General features: G+C 62.8%; 2 protein-coding genes across 2 annotated transcripts; both read right to left on the bottom strand.

Annotated features, from left to right (window-relative positions):
* Positions 1 to 975: 975 nt before the first annotated feature.
* Positions 976 to 3,889, bottom strand: TMEM98 (transmembrane protein 98). Its single transcript, XM_054281606.1, has 6 exons — positions 3,736 to 3,889; positions 2,903 to 3,034; positions 2,625 to 2,658; positions 2,251 to 2,366; positions 1,732 to 1,791; positions 976 to 1,213 (listed from the first exon to the last, which is right to left on the bottom strand). The coding sequence occupies exons 1-6, from the start codon at positions 3,864 to 3,866 to the stop codon at positions 1,006 to 1,008; spliced, it is 681 nt and encodes a 226-aa protein (XP_054137581.1). The 5' UTR covers positions 3,867 to 3,889; the 3' UTR covers positions 976 to 1,005.
* Positions 3,890 to 7,175: 3,286 nt separating this feature from the next.
* On the bottom strand, positions 7,176 to 18,204 carry ARHGAP27 (Rho GTPase activating protein 27). The gene is made up of 15 exons (XM_054281521.1): positions 17,398 to 18,204; positions 13,872 to 14,297; positions 12,443 to 12,658; positions 12,056 to 12,160; positions 11,895 to 11,962; positions 11,712 to 11,799; positions 10,332 to 10,436; positions 9,769 to 9,867; positions 9,606 to 9,696; positions 9,392 to 9,511; positions 8,845 to 8,943; positions 8,483 to 8,560; positions 8,226 to 8,360; positions 7,680 to 7,785; positions 7,176 to 7,567 (listed from the first exon to the last, which is right to left on the bottom strand). Exons 1-15 carry the CDS (start codon positions 18,202 to 18,204, stop codon positions 7,390 to 7,392), a joined length of 2,721 nt encoding a protein of 906 aa, XP_054137496.1. The 3' UTR covers positions 7,176 to 7,389.
* Between the last annotated feature and the right edge of the window lie 468 nt (positions 18,205 to 18,672).

Consider the following 18,672-nt stretch of genomic DNA (forward strand, 5'->3'; position numbering starts at 1 on the left):
TGCCTTCAACCCTCAAAACCACCTCCAGCCTTCCCAACCCCTTCAAACCCAGCCACACTTCTTTCCAAGTCCCCCAAACCCTCCCCAAATCCCCTCTAACTCCCCCAAACCACCTCCAACCTTCCAAATCCTTTAAAGTCCCCTTCCAAGTCCCTCAACCCCTCTCTACACCCCCCAACCCCTCCAAATTTCACTCCAATACCCTGAAATCCCCTCTAAACCCCTCAAACCCCCTCCACCCTCACTCTCTAGGCCCCCAACCCCTCTAAATCCACCTCCAACCCCACAAAATCCCCTCTAAACCCCTCAACCTCCCAAGCCCCCCAACCCCACAAAATCCCCTCCAAACCCCTCTACAGTCCCTCCCCAACCCCTCCCTAAATCCCCAACCTCCCCTTCAACACCCCCGTTTTGCCCCCAGACCCCTCTCCATGCAGACACCACATCACCAGCCCATCCCAGAGCCGCCGTGCGGGATTGGGGGCACACGGGGCCTTTATTGGGGTCCAATGGCCTTTACTGGGGTCTGATTGCCTTCATTGGGGTCAGATGGCCTTTATTTGGGTCCGATGCCTTTTATTTGGGTCCGATGGCTTTTATTGGGGTCAGATGGCCTTTATTGGGTTCAGACAGCCTTTACTGGGGTCAGATGGCCTTTACTGGGGACAGATGGCCTTTATTAGGGACAGATGGCCTTTATTGGGGTCCAATGGCCTTTTTTGGGGACAAATGGCCTTTACTGGGGTCAGATGGCCTTTACTGGGGACAGATGGCCTTTATTAGGGACAGATGGCCTTTATTGGGGTCCAATGGCCTTTTTTGGGGACCGCTGGCCTTTATTGGGATCCGATGGCCTTCACTGGGGACAGATGGCCTTTATTGGGATCTGATTGCCTTCATTGGGGTCAGATGGCCTTTATTGGGGACAGATGGCATTTTTTGGGGTCCGATGGCCTTTACTGGGGTCCAATGGCCTTTACTGGGATCCGATGGCCTTCATTAGGGTCAGATGGCCGACTGCTCCTGGCGGGGCGGCTCTCCGGGGGCCGGTGGCCGCTCGGGCTCGGTGGCCATGGCGGCCTGGCGCAGCACGGCCATGTGCTCCTCGGCGGCCGCCAGCGAGCGCTCGACCCAATGGCGAGCGGCCGGCTGGCGACAGGCGCTGCGGGTCACCAGCACCAGGTGACTGACGGACAGCAGCAGCGCCGTGGCCCTGCGGGGACACGGGGCTGTCACCACCCTGTCAATGCCCTGTTACCTCCCTGTCACTGCCCCGTCACCGCCCTGTCCCATGGGGCTTCCTCAGCAACAGCAGCGTGGTCACCACTTTGATTGTGGTGATCAGGACCCTCAGGGAATGGCCTGAGGTTGTGTCACAGAGGGGCTGGGATGGATTTCAGGGAAAGGTTCTTCCCCCAGAGGTGCTGGCACTGCCCAGGCTCCCCAGAAAATGGTCCCAGAGCTCCAGGAGGGTTTGGACAGCGCCGCCAGGGACGCCCAGGGTGGGAGTGTTGGGGGGTCTGGGCAGGGCTGGGGGTGGGATTGGATGAGTCTTGGGGTCCCTTCCAACCTGGGATATTCTGGGATCTGCTCAGTCCCCATCCTGCTGGGTCACCTGGGTTTGTCACCAGAGTGGGGTTGTCCCCAGAGGTGTGGTATGGGATTGGGGGGTGTTCCCACCCACAGGTATCCCCCACCCAGGAGTGTCCCTGTCCTTCCCACCGCTGTCACCTTGCGTCCAGCAGTTTGGGGTCCAGCGGGGGGTACATGGATCTCACCACGTCGTCCACCCTGCGGTGGGGACAGCGTTAACCCCAGGGACACTGTGGCGACACCTCCAGCACACCCATCCCAGGCATCAAGAGCCCTCTTGGAGTTCTGGGACCCCCCTAGAGCCCCAGGTACCCCCAGAACCCCAGGAACCTCCTGAACCCCAGGTACCCCCTGAACCCCAGGACTCCTCCCAGAGTCCCAAAATTACCCTAGTGCCCTGGGACACCTCCCAGAGTCCCCAGACACCCCTAAAGTCCCCACGTTCTCCTCCAGAGTCCCCAGGGTCCCCCTCAGTGCCTCAGGACTGCCCCCAGAGCCCCAGGACATCCCCAGAGCCTCCATGACCCCTCCAGACCCACCCTGTCCCAAATCTCTGGGGACCCTCCACTGGAATTTTCCTCCCCAGTCCCTGGGGACACCCCAGAGCCACAGGACCCCACCCAAGAGCCCTGGAACCGCCCAGACATCCCCTGTCACCTGGGGCTGATGCGCTTGGCCACCACGATGATGTCACCCAGGCTGGCTGGGGACTTCACACGTGCACCTGAGCCCATGGTCATGGCCACCAACTTCTCTGTCAGCGTGTGACATATCTGGGGGGCAGTGGTGGGCACTCAGCACCACCATCAGCACCAGTGCCACAAGTGCCACATACCATCAGCACCAGTGCCACCAGTACCAACAATGTCACCATTGCCACCATTACCACAAGTGCAGCCCACCATTGACATCAATGTCAGAAGTGCCACTGGTGTCACCACTGCCTACCAGTACCACAGCTCTACCAGTACCACCAGAGCTGCCATTGCCACGAGTGTCACCACTGCCACCAGTGCCACGCTCTCACTCACCTTCAGGATGGCGATGCAGTGGGACACCAGACCCCTGTGGAGAGGGAGGAGAGTGTGAATCCACCTGTGTCCCCCCTGCTCTGTCCTTGTCCCCTGTGTGTCCCTCCTCTCCTGCCAGCCCATGTCCCCCAGACCTGTGGGGATATTCCCACCCCAAGACCATCTTGAGGACCATCCCCATGGCTTGGTGACCTCCAGATCTGTCCCCTGCATCCCATGATGGGGGGCTGGCACTGCACAGGGGTTCCCAGCAGTGGGGGGACACAGGGGACACTCACGAGGCGTCCTCGACCCAGTCCTCATTCTCCAGGATGGCCTCTATGTGGGGGTTGGTGATGACCACGTCGTCCAGCTCCAGCTCCGAGGGCTCTGACGGCGTCTCCGTGGTCCCCATCAGGTCCACGATGGGTCTGTCAGAGACATGGGGGACATCCCACCAAGGGCCACCTTCTCGGGTGGCCCCATAGCCCCAATAGCCCTGGTGCTGGTGGACGTGTCCCCATCTTTGTCCCCCGGTGATGTGGATATGTCCCAAACTGCAACAAGATGGGGGCATCTTCCCTCTGATGATGCTGGACATCGTCTGCATCATCCCTCTGGTCACAGTGCATGTGTCCCCATCTTTGTTCCCTGGATGATGGGGACATGTCCCCAACTTCATCCCTTTGATGATGCTGGACATCGCCTGCATCATCCCCCCAATCACAGTGGACGTGTCCCCATCTTTGTTCCCTGGATGATGGGGACATGTCCCCATCTTTGTCCACATGGTGATGTGGATATGCCCCCAACTTCTTCCCTCTGATGATGCCGGACATCACCTGCATCATCCCTCTGGTCACAGTGGACATGTCCCCGTCTTTGTTCCCTAGATGATGTTGGACATGTCCCCATCTTCATCCCTTTGATGATGGCCAATGTGTCCCCATCTCTGTCCCCCTGCTGATGGCGGGTGTGTTCCCATCTTTGTCCTCCCAATGACCATGGACATGTCCCCCACATTGTCTCCTTGATGATGCTGAACATGTCCCCGGCACTGTCCCCATCCCACGGGGGTTGGGGTCCCTCCCTGGTGGGGACAGGGATGCTGCCACCCCCATGGGTCACTCACTTGGTGTCATAGTGGTGGCGCAGGTCCTTGGGGTGACAGTAGCGCTGCCTGCACACCACCACCAGCGCCACGAAGGACGCCAGGAAGATGGTGGCCAGCACCCCGATGGCCACGATGACAACGGTCTCCATGGCTTGTCCCTGCCACAGGGGCTCAGGCGTCCGGGGCCATCACAGCACGCTGGGGGCTGCAGTGACAGGGACACTGGGAACTGGAACCCCACAGATGTTCTCCTGTTCACCCCACACCGCAAAATGCCCAGCCAGGACCTGGTGTCACCCCAGATTGTCACCCCTCTGTCCCCAAGGTCTTTCTAGAGGCAGTGTCACTTGGGGGATACGGTGACTCTGGGTGTGGGATGCAGCAGGATTTGGGGGCTGCCCTCATCCCGTCACCATGGCCATGGGGACAGAGGGGGACAGGGTCTGGGGTGAGGAGAGCAAGGCCTTGGCCATAGGGGGGTGTGGGGACCCCCAGAGTGTGTCCTTCTGGAGACCCCCACCCACAGCCATGTCCCTATGGGGACATGGAGACCCCCCAGAGCCTGACCCTGATGGGGACCCCAAGAGCCCTTTCCTATGGGGCCATGGTGACCCCAGAGGCTGATCCCTATAGAGACCCCAGAGTTCCTGTCCCTATGGGGCCACAGGGACCCCCAGAGCCCCCAGTCCTGATTCCTATGGGGTCATGTGGACCTCCAGAGCCCCCTTTCCATGGGGATCCCCCAAATCTGTGCCACGGGGACCCCGGAGCCAGCCGTGCTGCAGTAGCAGGGCCTGTGTGTCCTGTCCCCATGTTCAGCAGGACACCAGCCATGCCAGGCCCAGGGGACCTTGTGTCCCCTCCTGGACAGACTGGGAGTCCCTGTGGCGTTCCCACCCTGCAGGGACCCCCTCCCCATGCCCACCCTGCCCTCCCTACCTGCTCCAGCCGGGTGGCACCGCCGGGCGGGACACGGGGACACGCGGGGACGGTGCCACTTCCGTGCCGGGTGTGCAAACACGGCCACATCGACCTTCGCCCCCTGACTCATACCTGGGCCCCCCACGGACGGGGAGTGCGGGATGGGCCCCCAAAACCCTCCGGCCCCACTGCTTCCCCCCTCCCCTCACCCTCTTTTTCTTTCCCCCCTAAATCCCGCTGAATTTTAAGCCAGGTTTAGGGATTTGGCTTAAATTTCCAGCCCGGCTGCAGTTGTCACTGCAACCCCACAGGGTTGGGGACAGTGAGGGGGGGACAGGGTGCTCCCCCCACCCCCCTCCGCCACTTTCTCACTGCGATTAAAGCCTTAAGAGGGATTTTGGCTGCCAAAGCTGCTTTTGCTGTAACCCCCTGGTGCCTGGTCCTGGGGAAGGCACAGCCCCGGGGGTGTCCCCAGGCCCCCCAAAGTGTCCCCAGCGCCACCCGCAGCCCCAGGGGATGTCACTGTCCCTGCTGGGCTGGGGTCGGACCCTACCGGGCAGCACCAGGGAAGGTGGGAAGGGGAAAGGGAGAGTCTGGGGGGGCACTGGGAGAGGGGTTGGGGGGTTCTGGGATGGGGGGACTCTGCTGGGGGGTTTGGGGGGTTCTGGAACTGGGGGGACGCTGCTGGGGGGGTCCTGGGAGTGGGGGGGCTGCTGCTGGGGAGTGTCCGGAGAGTCCCTGTGAGTGACTGGGGGGTGTGCGGGGGTCGCTGCTGGAGGGGGGGACCCGGAGGTGTTTGTCTCGGGGGGGGGCGCTGCTGGCGGTTCCCGGTCCCTCACAGTCCCGGTTACCGGGGGGTCACGGGGTTGAAGGGGTCCCTCCTGGCCCTGGGGGTCCCTCCGGGGTCCCAGAGGTGGGGGTGAGGGTCTCTGGGGGGTCCCGACACTGCTCTATGGGAGGGATCGCTCCCAGGGGTCCCCTACAGCGTCTGGGGTCCGTGGGGGGTTGGGGGATGCCTGGGGGGGTCCCGGGTGGGAGATCCCCTCCCAGCTCCCTCGGCGGGTCCCTGCGACCCTCCCGGGTCCCCCCAATCCCTCCCGGACCCCCGCACCTGGAGCGGCGCCGCGGCGGCCGCGAACAAGATGGAGCCGGGCGGGGGGCGCGGAGCGGGGCCGGGAGCGGGGAGGGAGCGGGGTGGGATCGGAATGGGAGCGGGGTGGGAGCGGGGATCGGCCGGGCTCTGCCCTCAGCACCGCCTCCCTCCGGCCCCGAGAGTCCCCTGCGCCTCCCAAAGTTCTCAAGTGCGTCCCATGCATCCAAAAGTGTCCCAAAATGTCCTAAAGCACTCCCACTGCGCTCCTGAAGAATCCCCTCTTGTCACAAAGTACTTCCTTCTGCTCCAAGGTGGCTCCGGTGCGTCCCAAAGTGGCTCCGTTCTCTCCCAAAGTGCTCCTGCTGCACCCTCGAAGCATTGTCTTGTCCCCCTTGTGCCCCCAAATTCCCCCCCTGCATTCCACACAGTCCCTTCCCTGTCCCCAGTTGTGTCCCCTTGTGTCCCAGTTGCATCCCAAATTGTCCCCATTGTGTCCCAAACCACTGTCCCAGCACTCGTGAGCAGGTTTTCCTTTGTGTCCTGAAAATCCTTGTGCCCCAAAATGACCCCACTGCACCCCAAAATGTCTCTGTCTTGTCCCAAAGTTGTCCCCACTGCCATCCAGCTTGGCCCCATTACATCCCCACCACACCCCAAAGTGCCCTTTGTTGTGTCCCCAAGTGTTCCCTCTGCACCCCAGCCATCCCTGTGTCCCCAAATGCTGCCATGTGCTGTCCTTGCTGTGTGTCACAGCACAGACATGTGTCCCATGTCCCCACTCCTCCTCCTCGTGTCCCTGCCATGCCCTTTATTGTCCCCACGATGTCCCATAGCACTTTCAGTCATGTCCCTGCCATACCCTTTATTGTCCCCATGATGTCCCAAAGCACTTTCAGTCATGTCCCTTGCCATCCTTTTTGTGTCCCATCCAGTCCTGGTTGTGTCCCAGCTCATCACCATCATGACCCAAAGTGCCCCCACCCCAGGAGGTGGCTCTGGGTGATGGGAACTCATGTCCCATGACTGCGTGACTCTCATCACGTCTCGCAGTCTGTGGTGACATTGGTGGTGACACAGTGCTTGGTGACACCAGCCAGGAATGGTGTCCCAGGTCCCCTCATCCTCATGGGGTACAAAGACCATGTGGTGTCCCTGAGGGTCACCAGCAACCAAGGAGCACCGAGCCCTTGTGCCACCCACGTCCCTGGGATGTCCCCTTGTCCTGCCAGCAACACCTGACCCCTGGGATGTCCCCTTGTTCTGCCAGCCACACCTGACCCCTGTGTCTGCATGGGCTCTTTATTTGGGATGGGGCAGGGGCTGCAGCCACGGCCCTGCCCGGCCCCTCCCTGCCCACCCGCCGGTGCCACCGGTGCCCAGCAGGCCCTGCCCGCCGGACCCTCCCTGCTCCACCCAGCTCCAGGGGGGCACTGCAGGGCTCCACTGACCATGGGGACCCCCAGAGCCCCCCTCACATCCAGCCCCAGTGGGATGGGGTGGCCAAGGAGGATCCCCTCAGGTGCCCCTCCCTTGAGCCGGGTCACTGCGCTGCCCTCCATGAAGCCACCACCGAGGTGACACGTGGCCAAGTCCTTCCTGGAGACGCTGCTCCATCAAGTCCCCACTGCCAGGCTCGTGCCTGCACGTGTCCCCAGGGTTTATCCATCAGGGAAGATGTATCCATAGTGGTTGAGGATGTGCTCCACCACCTGGTTCTGGAAGACCATGTGCATGGCCATGTTGCTCTCCTCGCTGGCCGGCCGCAGCAGCGTGGGGCCGAAGACGATGGCGACGCTCTGCACCGACATGCGGTTCTCCTCCTTGTGCTCCACCACCCTGTGGGACAGGGTATGTGTCACCAGCATGGCCCTGACCCTGGGGCTGTCCCCAGAGTCGTGTTCTGCCTTCCTGCACCGGGTTGGGTTTGGGGGAACAAGGGGGGGGTCACCTGCAGAGGTGGCGGAAAAGGACCTTCATGGTGTCATGGTGGGCGGGTGGCAGGGACAGCACCAGGTCCCGGATGCATTGGCCCCGCAGGGACAGGTCCTGGATCTCTGCCAGGGAGGGAGGGCACGGTGGGGCGCTGGCTCCAGCAGTCACAGCATCCCTGTCCCCACCTCCATTCCCATCCTCATCCCATCCTAATCCCCATCAACCCCCCTGTCCCAGTTCCTGTCTCCATTCCCATCCCTTTTCTATCTCATTCCTGTTCCCAACCCCATCTTTTTACCCTTCTCCATCCCATCTCTATTCAATCCCATTTCCCATCCATGTCTCCATCTCATCCCATTTCAACCCGATCCTTGTCCCCATCCTATACCTATCCCCACCCCCTCCCCATGTCATCATCCCACCCCATCCCATCCCATCCCATCCCATCCCATCCCATCCCATCCCACCCCATCCCATCCCATCCCATCCCATCCCACCCCATCCCACCCCATCCCATCCCATCCCATCCCATCCCATCCCATCCCCTGTCCCTGTCCCTCACTGATGGCAGCGATGAACTTGTCGAAGTGGCTGAAGGGTACGAGTGGCTCTGGCAGCTCCCGCAGGAAGAGCTTCAGTGCCCCGGTGACAACGTGGATGTCCTCCCAGCGCCCGTCATCCAGGTCCAGCTGCTCGTCTGGGGGTGGAGCAGCATCTCAGCTGTGCCCAGAGCCCCAGGGATGGCTGGGTGGTCCCTGGCTGCCCCCTCCCCTGTCCCTCTGCCCCATTGTCCCCCACTGTCACCGCGGGTGACCGTACCATGCTCCACCTTGTAGCGCAGCTTCTGGATGGTGGCCAGGTTGCCGCTGACCCGGTACAGCCCATCAATGTCCAGACCTGGGCAGATGGAGATGGGGGAAAGCTTCCAGTTAAACAATCCACACTGGGATGGGACATGAGGCACTCTTGAGGGAACTCTGGGTCCCCCTCTGTCCCTGCTGTCCCCTGGAGGGTGCCCACAGCCAGGTGGCACATGGTGACAGTGACCAGTACAGCTGCGTTGGTGCCCACAGCAGCCGCACCAGGCTTCCAAGGAAAACCCAAACATCCCACATAGGCTGTCCCTGGATCTGTCCCCATGTCCCCATGCCGGTGTCCCAGGCTGTTCCCGTCCCCTGTACCTCTCCTCTCCACGGTCCAGATGCACTGCAGGACAAAGCGCGGCACCGTCCCTCGCTCCCGCTCGCACAGTGCCAGCAGCGAGCAGCCAAAAACCTGGTCTGGGAACACAGCAGGGACATGAGCATGGCCAGGGGACACCAGGAGGGTGGCTAGTGGGGGACAGGGTTGGGGACAGAGGGACTTGTTCCCACCAGGGTGGCTGGAGGTGATGGGACATCATCAAGGTGTTGGGTCAGGTTTGGGCTTGGTCACTCAACCCAGTGTCCCAGCTCCATCCCTGGCTGTCCCAGCTCCCCCCTTGGCCATCCCAGCTCCATCTCTGGCTGTCCCAGCTCCCCCCTTGGCCATCCCAGCTCCATCTCTGGCTGTCCCAGCTCCATCCTTGGCTGTCCCCTCCCACCCTCCACCCTGCAGACATCCCGAGGGACTCAGCCCCATTCCAGCACCCATCCTTGACAGGCCCTATCCCTACACCCCATCTCACTCTGGATTTGCCCTCATCCCAGCCCCGTGCCAGCACCCCCCGATCCCGCCCCGCACACCCACCCTTGATGTAGCCCCTCTCCCGCAGGGACTGCATCGTCGGCCGCCTCTGCAGGAACTTGCGGAGTTTGTTCCGGACCCGGTTGGTGTCACTCTCGGCACTGCCCGTCGCCTGTCCTGCCGCTGCCGGGGACATGGGACACATCAGCATCGTGCCCAGGGTCCCCGCAGGGGGGGTGGCACTGCCAGCCCCCCCGTGCCCATCCCGGGCGCTCACCTGCCCTCCGCTCCTCGCCGCCCCCCAGCTTCTCCCGGGAGCCGAACTCAGCCCGAATTTCGGCCTCGTCCTCTGCGGAGATGTCGGAGCCCTAGGGAAGCGGCACCGTGAGACGCCGTGCCCGGCCCCAGGGTGGCCATGGGGGATCGGGGGCCCCGCTCACCCTGCGGCCGATGCTGTCGGCGATGGCCTTGTGCCAGGCGGTGATGATCTGCTCCGAGTCGTGCTGGATGAGGAATTCCGAGCCCTCCCGCGTCCTCAGCTGCCGGAGCGACAGACAGAGGTCAGGGAAAGGGCACGGGGCTGCCGCAACCGGGCGGATTTAGGAACCAGGATGTGGCTGAGCCCGGCGCCAGCTGCGATGGCACCAAACGGTGCCGTCTGCGGGGAGCTGGAGCGGCTGGAGCAGCTCCTTCCCGTGCAAAGCCCCTCTGGGAGCCAGGATGTCCCTTGGTGGCCTCACTGTCCCCATCAGAACGGGACAGTGACCGGCAGAACGGGACATCCTGGCAGTGCCCCTCTGGGAGCCAGGATGTCCCTTGGTGGCCTCATCGTGCCCATCAGAACGGGACAGTGACGGGCAGTGCCAGTCCCTGCACGCCCACCCTGGCATGTCCCCAGTGTCCCCACTGGCATCCCCTGAACTGGGCAGGAGTGGCATTGCCCTGTGGGCCGTGTGTGGACCCTGGGGTGTGATCAGTGTCCCTCCTGCTGTCACCTGCTCACCTCCAGGACGTTCTTCTTGCTGGACTTGTCCCTGCCGGCCCAGGTGAGGGTGGCCCCGCGCAGCTTCACTGTGTGCTCGGGGGTGGTCAGGGTGCTGGGGTGCCTCTGTGGGGACAAGGGGATGAGGGTGGCACCTGCCCACAGGGGACAGAGACACCGGGATGCTGCTGGGGGGTGTGGGCTGCCCTCCTCCAGAACAGGCAAGGCTGCCAGATGTCCTTTGTGGGACCCCTCTGTCCCCTCCTGTGGTCTCTGCAGGACTAGGACATGGGTGGGGTGAGGGTCATGGCCACCAGCTTGGGGACAGCCAGTCCTAGGGCTGCCATCACCTGGAGGGACATTCCCAGCCCTCTGCAGAGACCCTAGTGGGCCTCCAGCTTTGGGGTCCCTCTCAGTGACACTGCAGGAATGGAGAGGGTGGCTGCCCACAAGGAGGGGGATTTTGCAGGGGAAGAGCATCAAGCTCACTGCTTCTCCCCAAGCTCTGGGTTTTGGGGTGCTTTGGCCACCAAGAGCCTCTGCACCTCCAGCCAGGGCCCTGAACCCCCGAGGTGGGGCCAGCACTGTCTCCCCAGCTGTGGGTGCCCTGTCTTCCCCCCCCTTCGCTGTCACCACAGGGTGTTGCAAGAGCCACGGCAACTTCTGCACTTCTGCATCCGGACCTGGGCACTGCGGGGGGAGCAGCTGGACCCGGGGGCCAGCTCTGCTTCCTCCTGCTGGCTCCCACCAGCCCCAGGTGCTCCGACACTGCCACCCCTGCAGGGAGTGAGGGTGTGCTGGGGGGTGAGCTGGGGTCCCTGTGCTGGGGGGTGAGCTGGGGTCCCTGTGCAGGGCACCTGCCCTGCGGGTCCTGGTCTCATCCTTCAAGTGCTGATATCCCCCACAGTGCTGGGGGTCTTATTTATTGGATGCTGGTTCTGTCCCCTGCATGGTGGCCTCAACCTATGGGTGCTGATCCCATCCTGCAGCTTCGACCCCATCTTGTGGATCCTTGCCCTGTTCTAAGGATGCTGATCCTATCCTGTGGATGCTGGCTCCATTCTGTGGGTGCTGGTCCTATCCTGCTGATGCTGGCTCCATTCTGTGGGTGCTGGCCATGGTCCCCCTGCCCCAAGAGCCTCTGCACCCCCTAGACAGAGCCCTGAACCCCCACCCCAAAGGTGAGGCCAGCTCCATGTTCCCTGTGGGTGCTGCCCCTATCCTGCACACATTGGCCACATCCTGCAAGTCCTTGTCCTGTCCCATGGGTGCTGGCCCTTTCCCATGGGTGCTGGCCCTGTCCCATGGGTGCTGGCCCTGTCCCTTGGGTGCTGGCCTGTCCCATGGATGCTGACCCTGTCCCATGGGAGCTGCCCTGCCCCAAGGCCACTGGGCTCTTACCAAGGCACTGGCAGCTGAGTGCTTGGAGTCCTTGAAGAAGGTGAGGATTCCCCCTTCCAGCACTGTCCAGGAGGAGCTCCAGTTCTTCCTGGGGAGGGGAGCAGGGGTCACACAGGGATAGCACAGCCCTTTTCCCTGCTGGACTCGTGTCTCCAGTGCCAGGGGACACCGGGGTGTCCTTACCGGAGCCGCTTCCCTCTGTCCACTGTCTTGGTCCTGTTGAGCACCCCGGCTTTTTCGAGGCTTTTAAACTAGAAAGTGAAGATGGGGGGTGTCAAATTTGGCCCTTGCTCTGCCTGGTGCTGGGGTGAGGGCAGGCTGGGTGCCCCTTCCTGGGTGCTCACCTTCTCCTCCCTGCTGCCTGGGGCTGGTGACACGGGGCTGTGCCAGGCGGAGAGCCCGCTGTCCTGGCTGGAGCCGCTGCTGGCCCGCTCGTGGCGGGACGGCACCTGGGCGAGGAGGCGTCAGGTGAAGCCCATGGCATGCCATGGCACCCCAGGGCCCCTGCAGGCCCTGCTCTGTGGGCTTTGAGGATGTTTATCCCTGGCAGTCACCCCTGTCTGCATCTGTCCCTGTCCCCAGTTCTGTCCCTGTCCTTGTGCATAACCCATCCCTATCCTCATCACAGTTCCTATCCCTGTGTTCATCCCTCTTCCATTTCCTGTCCCTGTCCCCATCCCTATCCCCATCCCAACCCCGTCCCAGTCCCTGTTCCCATCCCTGTCCTGTACCGTGTCAGGGGCGAAGTGCTCGGGGTAGAACACGAGTCCCTCGGGGTGGCTGTGCCCGTACCAGCCTGGGGATGAGCCCAGCTCCTCGGGGCGCCTCGGGGACAGGCACAGAGAGGCCCTCTGGTCATAGGAGCCCACAGGTGAATAGTCCTCCTCAGGATAACACTCCAGCTCATCTGGAGACAGGTCTGGATAATCTGTTTCTGGAGTGGGTGGCTGGAGAGAAGAGGAAGTTCAAGATCTTGAGCCCAACCAAGAGATCTCCATCTCTGCGTGTCGCCCAGGTGAGCACTGCCCCATCTCCATCATCTCCATTCCCATCTCTGTCTCCATTCCCATCTCCATCTCAATCCCTGTCTCCATCTCCATTTCCATTCCTGTTTCTATCTCCAACTCAATCCTGGTATCCATTCTGTTCTCCATTTTCATCTTCATCTTCATTCCCATCTCTGTCTCCCATCTCCAACTTCCTCCCCATCTCCATCTCCATCCCATCCCTGTTTCCATCTCCAGTCCCCTCCCTTTCTACATTCCTGTATCTGTTCCCATCTCCATCTTTGTTTCCATATTCATCTCCATTTCATCTCCCATCCTTTCTCAATCTTCAGCTCTGCCTCCATTTTCATCCCATTGCTGTTTCCATCTGCACTCTCATCCTTTCCTACACCCCTGTATCCATATCCATGTCCATCTGCACCTGTCATCTCCATTCCCATCTGTCTCAGTTTCCATCTCCATCTCAATCTCCATCTCCATTGCATCTCCCACACCTTTCTCAATCCCAATCTGTCTCCATTTTCCTCCCATCCCTTTTTCATCTCCATTCCCATCTGTCTCTATCTGTTTCTGTCTCCATCTCCATCATCATCTCCATCGCATCTCCCACACCTTTCTCAATCCCACTCTCCGTTTCTGTCTTCTTTTTCATCCCATCCCCGCCAGGATGCCAGGATTTCCATCTCCATTCCTATTCATGTCTCCAATCCCATCCCTGTCTTCAATCCCATCCCATTTCCATCTCCAATCCCATCCCTTTTCCATCTCCAATCCCATCCCCATCTCCATTCCCATCCCTGTCTCATTCCCATCCATGTCTCCAATCTCATCCCTGTCCCCACTCCCATCCCTGTCTCCAATCTAATCCCATCCCTATCTCCATTCCCATCCCTTTTCTATCTCCACTCCCATGCATGTCTCCATTCTCATTTCCATCTCCAATCCCATCCCTGTCTCCACTCCCATCCCATTTCCATCTCCAATCCTGTCCTTGTCTCCATTTCCACCCCTGTCTCATTCCTATTCCTGTCTCCAATCCCATCCCTGTTTCCATTCTCATTTCCATCTCCACTCCCATCCCTTTTCCATCTCCAATCCCTTTTTCATCCCCACTCCCACCCCAAGCCCTCCTCGCGCCTCGCCGGGTGCTCACCCTCTGCTCCATGGGACCGTACCGCGTCCCCCCAGGGAGCCTCTCCCGGGGGCTGCCCGTGTCTCCTGCGCTGGGGGGGTCCCACGACGTCTCACCTGTCACCGAATTATAGAAAAAAGTCTGTCCGCTTCCTTGGTCCACGTGCTGTTCCCACGCGGGAAGCTCCGGGCTGTGTGCGAGCGAGGAGGCGGGAGAGGCGCCGGCACTCACTCCGTCGGCCGCCTGCCCGAAGGGACAATCCCACGTGGTCTCGCCCGTCACGGGGTTGTAATAAAACAAATGTCCACTGTCCGTGTCCGTGTGGGTTTCCCAGTCCGACACGGAGCTGCTGGGCTCCTCTGGGGCCGAGCTGGCGGCGGCCTCTGCCCGCAGCTCCTGGATGTTGAGGTAGATGGGATCAGGTGTCTCCTCTGACTCCGTGCGTGCCTGGGGGAACACGGATGTGTCACTGCTGAGCTGGGATGGCACTCCTGGGATGGCATTCCTGGGATGGCATTCCTAGGGTGTCCCCACTGTGGTGTCCGGGTGGCCGATGGGTGAGGCACTGAGGGGTCGGATCCTGTCCTGGCTGCTGGGTCACCAGAAGTGACCTGGGCCCCCAAAAGTGTGGGGCAGGAGGTGCCAGTGATGGGAGGCCAGGAGGTGAAGAGGGGCACCCACAGCACCCAGAGTGGGGCAGAGAGCACCCACTGGCACAGGGAGGGACACTGAGGTCCAGCACATGTGTCACCTGCTGCTGGCAGCACCCTCACAACCAGCACCATGTCACTGGTACCTGCACGACCCACTGTGTGCAGCACTGCAGCAGCACTGCAGCACTGGCACCGGTGTCACTGCATCATCAGTACCTGCATCATCAGCACCCACATCACTGGCACCCACATCACTGGCACCCATGTCACCCACATCATCAACAACTGTGTCCCTGGTACCTACTCATGCAGCACCTGTGTGACTTGTACCTGCATCATCCACACCTGCATCCCTGGTACCTGCACCACCCCCTGGATTCAGCACCCCCATCACTGGTACCTGCACCACCTGCTCTCCGCAGCAGCCACAGAACTGACACCCAAACCATGAACACCCACAATCTCTGCACTGACACCTGCGGTCCCAACACCTCCAACCTGCTCATCCTCTGCACCCCCAGCGTCTGTGCCCACCCCTCTGGTGGGCACCCCAACACTCACACCCATCTCACCCACGCTTGCACCCCAGCGCTCATCACCTGCACCCTGGGACATTTCCAGCACCCACAGCCCCGGCCTCCCGCCCAGAGCCGGATGCTGAACCAGACAGTCCCATCACCACATCCCAAAATAGCGCCCCCAGCACCAGCCGGGCTGACCCCTCCCGTGGGGACGCTGGGGTAAGGGGGATGTGTCCCCTGGGACCGGGAGGGTGCTGCCAGCAGGGAACCCCCTCCTGTCACCCTTTGATCTCATCAGCTTTACAGCCTGAGTCTGTCACTAATGGCTGTGGGGACAAAGGTCCCGACTGCAGCCAGCCCTGCCCATCACCCCGAGGGAGGTGACAGTCGGTGCACTGTCCTTGGGGACACCCTGGATCAGAGTGGGACAGCAGCTCCATGACACCCCTCATCCTCCCCCCATCACCCCCCAAACCCCCCACCCTGGTGAGCAGGGCCAGAAACTACTGGGGGTCTGCCCTCCTCCTGGGGACAAGGGACATGGGGGTGGCAATGGGGCATCCCTGGCACTGAGCCCCCCCAGCACCTCTCTGTCCCCTGTGGGGGCATCCCTGGGGGTTTCTCACCCCGGGGGGGGCTGAGTGCCCCCTCCCCACTTTGGGATGGGCACTGTGGCACCCTCCAGCACCCACAAACCCCCAGGGAAAGCCGAGGGGGTGCCTGGCAAGGGGTGACCCCAAAACACCCCCTGTCCCCTGCTGGGAGCACCCTTGGGTGCTACCTACCTTCCCCAGGTGCAGCATCTGCCGTGCCCTGCTCCAGGCCTGCCGTGACCCCCCTGGTGCCCGGTCACCCATGGTGGTGACACCGGGGTGGGGACCCCGTGGGGACAGCGTGGGGACAGCGTGAGGCCTCGGTCCCGCCGCTGGCGCCCTGAGCAGGGCCCTGCACCCACCGCGCTTCCTGCCGGGGCTCCAGGAGCGGAAGAGACGCCCAGGGCGGAACCGGCTGCTCTCGGGGCTGTTGTCACCCGGCACCCACAACCTGCCACTCGTCACCCGCTCCAGCAAAGCCCAGGCCACCCAGGAGCTGCTCCAGGGTGATGCTGAGCAGGAATTGCACTGGGGGGATTTTGGGTGCCCTATCTGGTGTCACACTGCTCAAATGGAAGCTGATCTGGAGCTTCTGTGTCCCCACAACACTGGGATCATCCCATCCCATCGGGTGTAGATGGTGGCAGGACTGATGCCACCATGGTCCTGCCATGCCCGATGGTTTTGGCACTGGTTGGATTTGGGCAGGAAGGGGAATGTTCCCGTGTTGGCACTGGGGTTGGGGACTATGCTGGGTCACCCCCAGAGGGGCACAGTGGCTTTGGGTGTGCAAAGGGCACAGCTGGGGGCACAAGGTAAAAAATGGGGTGAAAATGAGGTGAAAATGGGGTGGACAATGGGCTGTAAACCACAGCCCCCCACCACCAGTACCCCATTTCCTCCAGCAACTCCCCCAGGTGCACAATCCCTCCAGCCCCCCTGGAAGTGGGGGACGCCCAGGCTGGGGGTGCTGCAGGTGCCCGGGGTCACTCCGAAGTGAGGGGCTGGGGACAAGTGAGGAGTGGACAAGGTCGGGGGCGGCCCCACCCCTGTGCCGGCGCTGCCTCACCCTGTGCACCCCGGCCCGCCTCGGTGGCCGGCGGGGACCCCCACCCTTGGGTGCCCCCTCGGGGAGGTGCAGCCCAGGGGTGCTGGGCAGAGCCCTTTGCTACTTACAGGTGTGGGGTGAGCGTGGCTTTGGGGTGTCGGGGTGCCGGCCTGTGCGGGGAGCACCCAGCACACACCTCGGTCAGTGGGTGCTGCGCCCAGGTGAGGCTCCCGCCCCGGCAGGGAGGAGCTGCCGCGCTTCCCTGTTAACCCTTTGTGCCTCCTCTCACCCCGGAACGCTCAGGGAGCCTGAGGGATCACTGCAAAACCCCCCAGAGATCACGGGGTTCTGCGGAGTAGGGGGCTGAGAGAGGCCAGGGGTGCCCATGAGGGTGGGGAAACTGAGGCGCGGGCCAGGGCCTGAGGGTGGAGGGTGTGCGGGGGCGTCCCTGTGTGAGGGGTCTCTCACACCTTCAAAATGATTAATTTGGTCAAGCCCCAATGGTGGGGTCACCTGCAGGTTTGTCCCATGGGGTCAGATCAGGGGGAGACTTTGGGGGTCTCAGCAGTGGCTGTGGGGCCGGGGTGTCACCCCACTCTGTGCCGGGGGTCACAGGCCATGCTGGGGGGACACGGCCACTGAATCAGCCAAGAGGGCAACGCTCAACACCCCCACCCGCTAACCCCCCCCTCAACGCAGCCTCTGGGGACAGCAGCGGGGATGTCACCGTACCTGAGCCGCGGGGCCGGCCCCCGGCCACCTCCTGGCCGCGTCCCTGTCCTTGCCGGGGGCGCAGAGGGTCTCGGAGCGGCTCTTCCCGAGCGGCCGAGCGTGTCCTGGGGGGTCCCCGCGTGTCCCCATGGCAGCAGTGGCACCGCGAAGTGCCGGAGTCACCCGCGCCAGGTCATCCAGGGAGTGCGAGGGTCTCACGGGCTCGGCCGGGTGTGGGACCCGAAAAGAGCTGAGTGATGGTGGTGAGTCCCTTTGGGGCACCGAGTCTCTCCTGGGCACCGAGTCCTTCCTGGGCACCGAGACATTCCTGGGCAGCGAATCCTGGAGCACCGAGTCCTTCCTGGGCACCGAGACATTCTTGGGCACCGAATCCTTCTGGAGCATCGAGTCCCTCCTGGGCACCGAGTCCTTCCTGGGCACCGAATCCTGGAGCACCGAGTCCCTCCTGGGCACCGGGCATCCTCCTGCCGGCTCCCCCGGCTCGGCGGCGCCGATGAACCGATACTCGTAGGCTGGCGGGGGCTGAGGGACGAGCGCGGCCGGCTCTGTCGCAGCGTGTCCCGATGGCGGGGGGTCAAGCGGGGCTGGGGCAGCGATGGGCGGCAGCTCCTTCACGTACTGGGCCGGGATGTAGAAGGGCCGGGCGTCCCCGCTCCTGCGGACGTGCCACCAGTGCGGGTTGGTGCGTTTGAGCAGCACATAGCGCTCGTTGGGTTTGATGGAGACCAAGGTGCCGTCCTTGGCGCGGTACTCGAAGCCGTACTCCACCAGCACCAGCGCCTCCTCCGCCGGCCCCGCCGCCTCCATGGCCTCCCCGCGCCTCCGCCTGCGGGACACGGGGCAGGGGAAGGTGACGGCAGCGCCCAAACCCTCCTGGGCCGAGCACCCCCTAACTCAGCTCCCTCGGGGTCCCCGCTGAGCTGCCGCCCTACGCGGCGGGCTCGCAACCCGCCCGAACCTGCTGCAACAGCCCGGGGTCACCGCCACCATCGCTGTCACCGTGCCCCAGACCCCAAAGGCACCGAGCCCCAAAGGCACCGAGCCCCAAAGCACCGAATCCCCGGTCCCCGCTCTCACCTGCGGCCGGCGCTGGGGCGGGGGCGCGCCCGCGGTGCCGCTCGTGCCCGCGCCGGGCCGGTCCCGACTCGCCCGGTTTCCGCCGCCGCCTCGACGAGAGACGGGGCCGGGCTGCGCGGCGGGTGCGTGCCCGGCCCCCGCTGCTGCTCGGGGTGCTGGGCGCGCCCTGTCCCCTCGGCGGGCGGGACGGGACGGTGG

Source organism: Melozone crissalis, unplaced genomic scaffold (genome assembly GCF_028551555.1).
Source record: "Melozone crissalis strain CALT ecotype California unplaced genomic scaffold, PUWL_Pcris_2 ptg000032l_1, whole genome shotgun sequence".
In the NCBI taxonomy this organism is placed as follows: domain Eukaryota; kingdom Metazoa; phylum Chordata; class Aves; order Passeriformes; family Passerellidae; genus Melozone; species Melozone crissalis.